We start from the raw sequence: 13,423 nt of genomic DNA, 5'->3' as shown, positions 1-13,423 counted from the left end.
GGTGGAGGCCTCAGCTCAGGCAGCAGCCGGGGCGGCAGCGTCAGGTTCTCCCAGTCCTCCCAGCGCACCTCCAGATAAAACACCGCGCAGGGCACCGCAGCCGCCCCAGCGCCGCCCGTCGTTCCCATCCGCTCCTCGGTTCTCACCTCTGCAGCCTCCTCAGCGCCCTCCCACCCACCTGCCTCTCCCCTCTCCAGTCCCCGCCAGCAGTCGCTTTTTGGGTCTAAAAGACCGGGGCCTCTTGTCCTTCAAGCATCCAGATCCCCGAGCAAGAGCAGCCAGGACAATTTCAGACTCTCTCTCTGGCTCTCGCTGGAGCCTGTGATTGTCTAGGTGTGGCCTCAGCCACCATCTTCGCTGCCCTTGGGGCCTCCTCCCGGGGTGCAGTGGTCACCACAGTTCTGATGTATATAACACACAGGTCCCTCTGCCCATCCGTTCTGTCGCCAGTAAAATGCATTGTGTTTAAGTCTGGCCTCTGAGTCTCTCTGGACCTCTTTCTCCCCGCTGAACTGACTTCTTCCATCCTGTCCCGTATGGGCCGGCCCTTCTACAGGATGGGTACTACTGAGTACTACTCCTCTGAAACCCAGACAGTTACTCTCTGTTGTCCATCGTATGGATCTGAATGGGCGAGATCTGGTTGTTCCTTTATTCTCTGAGCACTGGGACAACTGAGCTACTGGGAGAGGTGGGAGTGGGGAGCCGGGAGGGGGAGGATGGGGCCACACTCCAAGAGGCTGGTGGGGAGTTCTTGGTGGTGTCCTAACTGTGCAGACATTCCTTCTCTAGTTTGGAGGAACCATGAACTGAACTGAACTGAACTGAAGAGGGCCTTGAGGTGCCTGGGGATAGCAGATTTCTTTCCTTGGTGCTGGTCCCCATTCCAGCTGACCCCCTGAAAGCTTTCCCCCTATCAAGGTGCGCCTGGGAAGGTGTGAGCTGAAAGAACCCCAGAGCTACTTCCCAAGGGCCACCTGTTTCAAAGTCTGACTCACAACCCGCTGCCCACTCCCCCTCCAACACACACACAAAGGGTTCCATGTTCATTGAATCTTTCATCTTTGGAGCACATATTAGAGGTTCTGAGAAGTCTTGTAGGAAAGAGTCACCCGTTAGTTATCTGTAACCCAGAATTTTCCACATTCCCTTCCTGGTAAACAATTATTAACATCCCTCAGAAAAGGCCCTGTTCCTGAGCACGCAGGCATGCAGTCTGGGTCCCAGGGTGTGTGTAGCAGCTGTGGAAGTTCCTGGTGGCTGCCCTACACTAGGAAGCCCTGATAATGTGGTCGTTGGCCTTGGGACGACTGTTCAGAAGGTCATGATTGGAAGGGATTCAGGCAGGAGGAGTGGCCTGCTTAGAGTCCAGGAGCATCCGAGGGGCTGAGCTGGGAGCGAGCGCACAGGAGGATCCTGAATCTGGAACTCCTCCGCTTCCCCACACTTATCTCTGAGGCTGTGGCTGCTGCCCTCCAGGCAAGGCTGGCTGCCTGGGTACCCAGGGAAGACACAGATGATGGAATGGGACGTTTAGCTAGGCCAGGCCAGGAAAGCAGTATTTCCATCTTAGGCCAAAGCTGAATTTATTTCAGAGAATGGAAATGACAGTTCAAGAAACAAATAAAACTGGCTACTGGGGTGCAAAGAGATTTATATAGAAATTCCACATCCAGGCTTGGCAGAGCAATGCAGTCAGTGGCAATTCTTTGATCTCCCAGGAGGCTCTCTGAAGGAGGTGGTATTCGGTCGTTGCTGCTCCATTCTGGGGCAGGATGGAACTTTTTCTTGTTGGTATCTTCTGTGGAAAAGGAGCAGGAAAGATAGGTGGGGAGATTCAACGCCTGCCCTGCCCAGACTTGACGCCAGGCCAGCTATGGGACAAGTACTTCACGCTGGATGAAGTCATCATTAATGGATGCTTGCCTTCCTTCCTTCAGCTCATATTCATTAAGTGTTTACTTTCTGGCCCTAGGCTAAATGTTGGACTTACATTGGTGAGTTAAATATCATTTCTCATTTTTGTAAGGGAGCCCCCAAACAACCACAAAGTAAACAAATAGCTTTAAGCTGTGATAAGAATATGAAGAGAAGAAGCTTGGGGGCTGCACTGGAGAATGAGAGGACTTCTTAATGAAGTGGGTGAGGCGGTGAAGGACAGGGAAGATTCATCGTGATGCCCAGCTGGAGCAACTGGGTGGCTGGGGTGATGACATGCGTTGAGGTAGAGGGGTGTGTGTGGAGGTGGGATGGGTCTGAGGAGGGACTTCAGGAGCTCTGCTCTAGATAAGTTTGAGTTGCTTATGGGACAGCTGAGTGGAGGTCTCCTGACTGCACTTGTGGATTTAAAGGGAAGCCTGTCAGGGCTGGAGACTCCCATTTGGACAGCACTGCATCAGGCTGGTTAGAGTGGTTCCTAAGCCAAGGGAACTGAGGAGAGAGAGGAGGGAAGAGGACCCAGGTGAGCTCCAAGAAAGCCTGGCGTTCGGAATCAGGAAGAGGAGGAGAGAGCCAGGCTATAGAGCCTGGTCCAGGTTTTCCAAAATGCCTCCATCTAAGAGGTCAAGGGGTTTCTAAATGGGCTCTAAGGGAAGCCCAGACTGGGCCCAGGCTTCCTGGGGACACCGTCCACTGGTTTCAAGTCTCATATTCAGATGGGGGCTTCTTGCCTTTGCCACTTCTCTCTGGACTCTAAATTATATCATCCTGGGCGTGTGGTTTACAGGAGACCATGGGGGAAATCCATGTAGCTTCTTCTTTTCTTAAAAAAAAAAAAAAAAAAGTTTATTTATTTTTGGCTGCACTGGGTCTTAGTTTTGGCACTCAGACTTCTTTCTAGTCGTGGCATACAGGCTTAGTTACCCTGAGGTATGTGGGAGTCTCAATTCCCCTACCAGGAATGGAACCCACATCCCCTGCATTGAAAGGTGGATTCTCAACCATTAGACCACCAGGGAAGGCCCCCTGCAGCTTCCTTTTTAAAAAAGAAATCCATTTATTGTATTTATCTTTTGGCTGTGCTGGGTCTTTGTTGCTATATGCAGGCTTTCTCTAGTTGCGTAGAGCAGGGGCTGCGCTCTCATTGTGGTGTGTGGGCTTCTCACTGGGGTGGCTTCTCTTGTTGTGGCGCATGAGCATGCGGCGTGTGGACTTCAGTAGTTGCTGCAATGGGCTCAGTAGTTGTGGTGCCTGGGCCCAGTTGCCCCTTGGCATGTAGAATCTTCCTGGACCAGGAATCGAACCGGTGTCCCCTGCACTGCAAGGTGGATTCTTTACTGGTCGACCAGGGAAGCCCCCTCCCTCCGCCACTCCATGCAGCTTCTTAAAGGAGAGAATAACCAAGCGTTGCCTAGCTCAGAGGGGATGGCACCGTGGAAAGGGCTATCTCCCTGTTGTGTCATTCACTGTCCCAGAGGAATGGCCAGACAGGTGAGCTTGGTGCCGGGACCTGAGACAGAGGAGTTAATCCCATACTTGCCTGGATCTCAGCCCAGCCCTGACCATTTCTAATCCAGACTGACAGCACCTCTAGGGAACTTTGCTTGATTATTATCTCCTGTCTTTCGCCTCAGCATGCACATCATTTGTTTGTGAAGATCGATGTTGACTTTTCAAGTGCTCTTCAATCCCTGGCCTTGGGCCTGCTTGTACTTGACTCTCCATTCTTCGAGCTTGCAGCCATTTGGTGCTGTGTCGTTCGTTCCATTTCCTGTCTTCTAAGGCATGGTTTCTTGCCCACAGAGGAACCCACAGAGATTGCTGAATGATGCTGACTTGTGTGCTGGAGCCTAAACTGGGATTTGGGGTCATGGGTCAATGATCAAGTATTTATGGTTTGTTTTTTTTTTCATTATTTAAAGGGACTTCTCTGTAGCTGAGATGGTAAAGAATCTGCCTGCGATGCAGGAGATCTGGGTTTGATCCCTGGGTCTGGAAGATCCCCTGGAGAAAGAAATGGCAACCCACTCCAATATTCTTGCCTGGAAGAGCCTAGCAGGCTAGAATCCATAGGGTTGCAAAAAGCTGGACACGACTAAGTGACTAACATACACACACACACTCATGGATCGATGATCAAGTATTTATTTTTTCATTATTAAAAAAATTTTTTTTAATTGAAGGATAATTGCTTTAAAGAATTTTGTTGGTTTCTGCCAAACATTAACATGAACCAGCCATAGGTATACATATGTTCCCTCTCTCTTGAACCTCCCTCCGACCTCCCTTGCTCCTCTGTTTTGCTCCATCTCCCTCTTCCTTGGGTGTGGAGTGGTACCACTTCCTGTGAGGACACAGAGGACCCTGGCTGTACCCTCCACCACATTCCCATCACCATCCATTCCTCTCTGCCTTGTCCCCTCATGCCTCAGTTGGAAAGAATGCTCAAGATAGTACCTTCCTTTTCTCAGAGCTTATTGACTTACCCCTTGGCGTTAAGGAGACCAAGACATGTTTTTAGATTTCAGGTTATTCCCTTCTATCTCCTCCTGGGATGTGGGCTACGTGCCAGAGAAAGTATCAACAGCAATCGTGAAACAGCTATAGAAGGCTCTTTGAAGGAAATCAGGGGATTGCTTCCCATAAGAATCTGTCTGGGGATAATCCAGACTTGACTGCTGATGATCAAGTCTGAATATAAAATTTTGGGTACTTGGTAGGTCAATCTCTATATGACTCTCCCCTGTTTTGCCTTAGAGTTGGGTGGGGTTTTGTTAGCCAATCATCAGAGATCTCATCTTTTGGGATGTGGGTTGCCCCTTCCCTCTGCCTTCTCATCACCTTAATCCAGGTACATTCTGCCACCAAGACCAAAAATGTGGACCCTTTGTAAGTCTCAGGATGACTGAAAAAGACACACTTGAGTTCTGAAAACACTTTACATGTTTCATTTGTATTTTATCTACACCCCTCCTGTTAGGCAGGAATTTAGTCAAGAGCAATGAGAGGCGACCCCTCTGGCTGCACATCCAATGGGCCACCTAATACCACCAAGCTACTTACCAACCCCACCCCCAAATGACCCCGTCACCACCCAAAATAGTCAGGGGACAGGAAAAATCCCCCACTGGCTGACTGGAGGGACTTTCTCTCCTCTGGCACATAAACTCACACCTCACACTGTCATGTACTTAGATAATCTTTGGCAGCCATTTGGCTCATTAAGTAATCATAAATATTCTATGAATACATACATCTAATTATAACAGGCTGAATTATGGAGAAGTGCATGCACAGTAGAGCCTCTTGTTGTGTAACCTGCAGCTGTCATTCAAGACTGTCAATCAGCAACTTCCTGGATTATGCACATAACCTTGCCTTAAACACTCTGCACCCCAGCCCTCCAGGGCCATTGTCTCCCTTGGCCCAGCCCATCTCCCTCTTGAGGTATTCTGTCTTTCCTTGTCTTCAATAAACTCTCTTGTAACGGGTAAGAACTCAGATTCTTCTTTGCGTCCTTACCAAAAACTGAGGCCCATGGGAGGCGGGGTCTCCAGACTCTCCTTCACTAACACTCCCAAGCCCTTCTGGCCTGCCAGCCCCACAGATGCACATCTCTGCTGTGGTTAAGATCAAGCTCATCACCGCAGCCTTTCCAGCCCAGACCAAGTTGGAAGGCTAGCTGGTTCTCCTAGGAAACCACTGACAAAGGTATAGTGGGAGCAGTTCATACCTTGGAATCCATGGTGACATCACCAAATGGTGACAGCTTCATCAACCCTGAGAGAAGACAGGGGCTTGAAAGAATGGTTCTGGATGCAATAAAACAGAGATTCTCAGTGGAGGCAATTCCCACTCTCCCTCACCCCCCAAAACATATGACAATGTCTAGTAACATTTTTGGCTGTCATAGCTGGAGAAGTGTGTGTGTGCTAAGTCGGTTCAGTTGTGTCCAACTCTGTGTGACTCCATCGACTGCAGCCTGCCAGGCTCCTCTGTCCACGGGATTCTCCAGGCAAGAATATTGGAGTGGGTTGCCATTTCCTCCTCCAGGGAATCTTCATGACCCAGGAATTGAATCTGCATCTCTTATATCTAACCTGTGTTGGCAGGTGGGGTTTTTAATCACTAGTGCCACCTGGGAAGCTAGTAGTAAAGAATCTGGAGGAGAGTTGCTTCTGGTATCTAGAGGGTAGAGGCTAGGATGTTACTAAGTATCCTACAATGCACAGGACAGGCCCCATGGCAAAGAATCATCCAACCTGAGATGTCAACAGAGCTGCCATTGAGAAAACTGCAGCCATGCAGAAGGCCACTTCACTGTCCCCTCTCCTTGGGAAAGGAGCCTTGGCTGGAGTCATAGTGTAGGCAGCTGAGCTGACACAGTCCATTCTGAATTTGAAGAAAGTATATATTTTTATTTTAAAATTGTTATTGGGGTATAGTTGATTTACAATGTTGTATTAGTTTCTGGGGCACAGCAAAGTCAATCTGTTATATATGAATATACACATTTTTAGAAGTTTGTTGGTTTTATATGGGAAATGCCCTTTTACCATGGGCAAGGACATGGGAAACCAGCCAGGCAGACAGCATAGCCTTATGTAGGTACTTTCAAGACCTAAGCCGATGGCCTGTGCGATGCTTGCTGTTCTGCAACAAGCCTGGCTGTGTCAGGCCTCTGTGCCTCTGGTAATCTGTTCCCCTTGCCAGGAATGCTCACCCCGCCTTCAATTACTGGACCAACCCTTACTTCTCACCACAGATCACACCAGCACTGCCTCCTGAAAGCTTTCCTGGATTGCACACATGGCACTAAATGTCTGTTTGGGTTCCTGTCGGACTCTGTTAATCTCTGTTTATCACTTGTACTGTTCTATTAAACTGACTCATTTCAGTGTCTGTTCTCCGCTAGAATGGAATTTCCTTGGAGGGCGGGATGTGCCACCTTCATCTCTGGGCCGCTCTTTGCCCAGCACATTCTAGGCGCTGAGAATTTCAGTGAGCTAATGGGGCACTTTAAAAGGAGAGGGCTGGACTCTAAAATGCAACGGCTGTCCTGGCATCCTTAACAAAAACAACGCAATTTAAACTACTCACTTTCATTTGGTGCTTACTGGTGCGAGTCATACACTGGACACCTTGTGCAAGTCATCTCACGTAATCCTCATCACTGCTGGAGGGGGCAGGCAGCAAATATCCTCACTTTCCAGATGAGGGAAGCAGGGCTCAGAGTGGCAGGGTAACATGCCCATGTTAGTGATGGAAATGGCAGATCCGGGCCCCGAATCCAAAGGCTACACCCATAACCCCTGTACTATGCTGCTGGATGGGGCTAGCTGACTTCTCAGTCTCCTGGAGGCCCTCTCTTCCACCAGCTGTCACATGTGCTGCTAACAGCTTCATGGAGTCTTGAGGAGCAGAAACCAAACCTGAAGTTCTGATGTGAGCAGAAGAGGTTTTCTCAAGTGTCTGCTGTGGGCGGGCCCACCTTCAGCTCTGGAGAGTTCCAGTCTCCAGTAGAGGAGTCAGAGAGACTGACTGGGAGAAATACCTTGATAATGATGGGTGTCACTCCTTGATGCCAAAGAGGAATTTGTAAGATTTAAAGCTATTTTAAAGTGGCTATTACAAGTGGCTGCTTTGAGGCATATCTATCCATCATCTTCTATGATGGGCTCTTTAAATGTCAGAGTGGACTTTCCACTCTGGGATGGTGTCATTTGATTTGTTGAAGCCCACACAGATAAAAATGATCCATTGATTTATGACAGGCTTTGAAGTTGCATAGTCTGAGTAAAATCCCATCTCACTCAGCTGATTGTCTTGGGACAAGTTAATTAGTTTCATTAAGCTATGCCCTTATTTGTAAAATATGAATGAAAACTTCAATCCTGCAGAGTTTTTAGGACAGCTAGAAATGATAATTGTAAATAATCTAACTCCGTGGCTGGCATATGGCTGGCAGTCAGTTAGCCATTTTTATATACTTTCACAGACAGGTGAAAGGAGTAAAGATTTGAAAGAGGAAATTATTTTTACTAAATCATAGTCCTTCCAACTCTGAGAAGTATGCAGTACCTCAATTAACATTTGCTGATTGATGAACTGCTTTACTGATGAGCCCCTGTAGTGGGAAACTGGCTTGGCCAGGCATGGAAGAATGACTTGTAGGTGACTCACAAAGATTCTTTGCAATTTTATGCCAAAATCATCAGCCTTCAGTGCCACAAGGACCCTAAACTAGGCTACCCCTTAGGACTCCTTCCTCCTCTTCAGCCTCCACACTGACAACTCCCAGGAGGGCTCCGTATATGGACATTATCGTTGTCATCATCACAAAGGCTGCTGTATGGAGACCTGCCCTGTGTAAGGGCTTTCCATCACACTTTCTATGGTCCTCACTACAACCTCACAAAGAGGCTGTGCTCACCCCAATTTACAGGACAGAAAACTGAGGCCAGACTCCCTGGAGTCCATGTAAGTGGCAAGTGGCGAGGCTGGGATTTGAACACAGGTCTAACTTCAAGGCCTCCATGTTTTTCACTCCTCCAAACTGCAAGGAAAGAGAGGGAACAGTTGCCATTGTTTGAGTTTCAGAAAATCCAGCACAGGGAAAATCCAAGGGGATGAGGCCCCCTGCCCAGGGTGCTTCCCTAGGGAGGGTCCATGGCTTTCAGAAAGACCCAGCAAAATCTGTGGCTGGTGAGAAATAGAGGTTGACAGGAGCGTTGGTTCTCCCAGACCTTCTCTATTTTCCAGCGTTAAAAAGTGCTTCTCCCTGCTTCTTCATCCCACAGGCCTTAGTCTGCCCACAGCCTTCTCTGTCACTGGGAGCACATGCTTTCTCTCCAGGGATGAGGCGAGTCTCCTTTACTTTAAGTCACTGTCCCTTGACTGTCCTCTCCATGCATTAAAAAAATTTTTTTTAATTAATTTATTTAATTGGAGGCTAATTATTTTACAATATTGTGGTTTTTGCCATACATTGACATGAATCAGCCATGGGTGTACATGTGTTCCCCATCCTGAACCTCCTTCCCACCCCCCTCCCCATCCCATCCCTCAGGGTCATCCCAGTAGACTGGCCCTGAGCACCCTGTCTCATGCACTGAACCTGGACTGGCGATCTATTTCACATATGGTAATATACATGTTGCAATGCTATTCTCTCAAATCATCCCACTCTCACCTTCTCCCACAGAGCCCAAAAGTCTGTTCTTTACATCTGTATCTCTTTTGCTGTCTCGCATATAGGGTCATCTTTACCATCTTTCTAAATTCCATATACATGTGTTAATATACTGTATTCATGTTTTTCTTTCTGACTTACTTCATTGTGGAGTTTCATCCACCTCATTAGAACTGATTCAAATGCATTCTTTTTAATAGCTGAGTAATATTCCATTGTGTGTATATACCACAGCTCTCTCATCCATTCATCTGCCAATGGACATCTAGGTTGCTTCCATGTCCTGGACATTGTAAACAGTGCTGTGATGAACACTGGGGTACAAGTGTCTCTTTCAATTCTGGTTTCCTCGGTGTGTATGCCCAGCAGTGGGATTGTTGGGTCGTATGGCAGTTCTCGGAGAAGGCAATGGCAACCCACTCCAGTATTCTTGCCTGGCAAATCCCATGGATGGAGGAGCCTGGTAGTCTGAAGTCCATGGGGTCGCTAAGAGTTGGACACTACTGAGCGACTTCACTTTCACTTTTCACTTTCATGCATTGGAAATGGCAACCCACTCCTGTGTTCTTGCCTGGAGAATCCCAGGGACGGGGGAGCCTGGTGGGCTGCCGTCTCTGGGGTCGCACAGAGTTGGACACAAATGAAGCGACTTGGCAGCAGCAGCAGCAGCAGCATGGCAGTTCTATTTCCAGTTTTTTAAGGAATCTCCACACTGTTCTCCATAGTGGCTGTACTAGTTTGCATTCCCACCAACAGTGTAAGAGGGTTCCCTTTTCTCTGCACCCTCTCCAGCATTTATTGTTTGTAGGCTTTTTGATAGCAGCCATTCTGACCGGCATGAGATGGTACCTTATTGCAGTTTTGATTTGCATTTCTCTGATAATGAGTGATGTCGAGCATCTTTTCATGTGTTTGTTAGCCATCTGTATGTCTTCTTTGGAGAAATGTCTGTTTAGTTCTTTGCATTCTTATTCATTTTGTTTTAGTGTTTCTTTTGAGCATACTCTGGGAGATAGTGGAGGACAGAAGAGCCTGGGATGCTGCAGTCCATGGGGTCGCAAAGAGCTGGACACGACTTAGTGACTGAACAACAACAACAACAACAAAAGTATATTCAACAAGTTAATAGGGGTTAACATAGAAAGATTTTGTTGCTAGGTTTGTTTGGGGAGCTCCGATTTAGTAAAAGTAAATGATTCTTTGTACAAGAAAGAGGCTTTTAATAGGCAAACAAGCTTTAATAAAAACCCAAGAGAAAGCTAAACAGTTTTCATTTCCCAAATTTATTTAACCACAAAACGTCTTAATCAAGGCTAACCTGGCGATAGATTTCTGCCCTAGATAAGCCCTGGGAGAGAATCTAGTACTAGATAAGGATTTAGGGATGAGTTGAAGAGTATTTTAATCCAGTCTGGAGAGGGAACCAGAATTTAGAAAAAATTGTGATTGCTAATAAGGTTTAGTAACAAAAGGATTTAGCTGTACTTAGGCATTCACTTCTTTATCAAGCTTAAGTGGTTGACGGGAACTATAGAGTAATATATTTTTACTGTTAAGTAAAAAATTTACATTTTTACATTTACATTTGTTAATGTAAAAAAGTTTATATTTGTTAAGTAAAGTTATTTCAGCAGTGCCAAGTTTTTATTTTAACATGATAAAAAGGAGAAAATAATAATTCTTAGTCCAGGGGCAGCAGATCCAGAATGACTGCTTTTTTTTGAAGAACAAATTAATGATTATCTTGAAAATTGGATCTGAGAATCCATATGTAGAAAAGGGCATGTAAGAATCACCCCTTCATCCTTATCTCCTATATGGAGAAGGATGTCTGCTCACTTTGACCTAGAGGTAATGACTACTGTCTCATGATTCATTCTTCCTCTTACTACGTTTTAGGAAACTCAAGCATTCTCACTGCAGTTGAGTACCAGAGAACAATTTGGTTAGAGGGAACCACTCAGCTTCATGAAAACTGTCTTATTTTCTAGGTGAGGAAATAAGGATTCAGAGTGTTCTGCCACTTGGCAACCTTACACAGAAGGTTCCAGCAAGTGAGGGATTAGAACTCACACTGTTGGCAGCAGGTAGTTCATTGGAACTGCCCTAGAAGATCAGTGGGAAACATAGCCCAGGATGCTAACTCTGGATATTTTCAGCAGCTTTAGTCAACTGCTGAGAAAACAATCCCAACCGGCTAAAGAAGGTGGTGGTTGGCAGGCTCAGGGTATGTGGATTGGGGGAATCCAACCCAAAACTGTGCTTCAGTGACCTGCCCATCACCTCTCTCCATTCCTCTTCTGCAGTATCTACCAGGATGGCAGAAATCAGCCATACATAGGAGGCTGCCACCCGCTGTCTCAGCACTGGAGCCAAGGGAGGGGAAGGGAGTCAGAGACATTGATGTTTGTCCTTGTTTGCTTTGAGCTCTCACTCGGGGCTTCAGGTGAGCCTGGCTCAGCTTTGTTCCCAGGGAGGGCATTTTGTCTTCTGCTTTTCAAGGAGTTTCAAAGATTATGAACACAGACTTCACCAAGAGGACTGGCATTCAACTGATGGATGGAGTAAATGTCTCAAAGAAGAACCTGACACAGATCCCCTTCATGAATTGGCTATCGATGGGTAACGTTGACTTAAAAACCCAGTTTGTTGCTGGACACAATTTAAATCTCAAAACAATCCTGTGAGTGGGGCTCATTTTACATATAAGAGAGGCTAAAGAATTCTAGACTTCGCAACTAAACAGCAACGACAAAGAGGTCAAGTAGCTTGACTGAGGTCGTCACATGGTAAGAGGGAGACAAGAGGTTATTTGAACCCAGGTCTTCTGAAGTCCACGATGACAGGCTTTCTGTTAGACCCCAGTTACCTTGTTTTGTGTGGCATTTTGTAACTATCAAGGACTTTCAACTTACATTTCCTGTGAGGCTCATCACAAACCAATTAGGTTGGAAGGGATTTGACAGATTAGAACACAAACTTGTGTGTTGAGTCACTGCTCAAGGTCACCCAATCCAAACCAATTCTAGCAGAGGTCTTACTCTCTACTGTCCCAACTTGTTTATCTTACTCTCCACTCACACTCAGCTTTTTTCTCAGGGCTGAAGGTTTTCTTGAGGACAGTCAAGGCCAAACATAAGTTACTCCCTTCCCCATGTTCCCAAGTAGAATATTAGCCATCAGTGAACATAGAGTGCTTACCATGTGTTAAGCACCATAGTAAGCATTTCATATTCATTTAACTTGTTTAATGCTCGAGTACCTGCTATTATCATCCCCATCTTATAGTTGAGGAAACCAAGACACATAAAAATTAAGTAACTTGTTCAAGGTCAAAGAGCTACTGAGCTTCTAACCAAGTGGACTAACTTTAGACAAGAAGCAGAGCAGAGAATTGAGAATTAGCTGCAGAGCACTTAAAATTGCTAAACTTGAGGTTCTTGAGGGTTTTCCAGACCAGTCCTCTGCACCAGACTGCCTTGTCTGGAGACCATCCCAGAAAGAGAGTGCATGTTGCCGACTTGACCAGCATTCTGGAGATAGACTCACCACCTATTTCTCGGGGTGTGAGAATCACTTGCTCCTATTTCTGCCATAGCTTGTGAAGTCCCATATATAGGTAACAACATGAGAATTTGTTCTTGCCATGAGTGGTGTGGCTGGGTGTGGAGATGGGTTGGTCCAAGGATGGGAGACGATTGAGCTGTCAAAAGTCAGAGCAGTAACGCATCAGTGTACTCACTCTACTGCCAAGGGTCCTCCATTCCCCTCACTCCCTGAGCCCAGAAGGAACACCTATCTTCTAGCTTAGGGCTTCCCAAACCTCCCTGATCATAATGATTACCTAAAGGGCTTGTTAAGAATACAGACACCCAAACCCTTCCTCTGAAGATTTACATTCCATAAGACTGGGTCTAGACTATTTATACACTTAGATACTAGTCATCAGTTAACACACATTCTCAGTGTGCTTACCTTACGCACAGGCTGGAGATTCAGAATGAGTAGGATTCAACTCTTTCCCTTGACAAGCTCAGGACCCAGAGGGGTTCTGACAAATAAACAGTTCAGTTCAGTTCAGTTCAGTTGCTCAGTTGCGACCCCATGAATCGCAGCACGCCAGGCCTCGCTGTCCATCACCAACTCCTGGAATTCACTCAGACTCACGTCCATCAAGTCAGTGATGCCATCTAGCCATCTCATCCTCTGTCTTCCCCTTCTCCTCCTGCCCCCAATCCCTCCTAGAATCAGAGTCTTTTCCAATGAGTCAACTCTTCGCATGAGGTGGCCAAA

General features: G+C 46.7%; 1 protein-coding gene across 1 annotated transcript in view; it reads left to right on the top strand.

The window, feature by feature from the left end:
- KRT3 (keratin 3) overlaps positions 1-78 on the top strand; it is a 5,882-nt gene extending 5,804 nt beyond the window's left edge. Inside the window, exon 11 of the mRNA XM_010857888.1 lies at positions 1-78. Coding sequence (XP_010856190.1) covers positions 1-78 — 78 coding nt within the window.
- The last annotated feature ends 13,345 nt before the right edge of the window (positions 79-13,423 follow it).

Source organism: Bison bison, unplaced genomic scaffold (genome assembly GCF_000754665.1).
Source record: "Bison bison bison isolate TAMUID 2011002044 unplaced genomic scaffold, Bison_UMD1.0 scf7180017864383, whole genome shotgun sequence".
Taxonomy (NCBI): Eukaryota; Metazoa; Chordata; class Mammalia; order Artiodactyla; family Bovidae; genus Bison; species Bison bison.
Note: the sequence above shows the minus strand (reverse complement) of the source record. Positions and strands in the feature narration are given on the sequence as shown.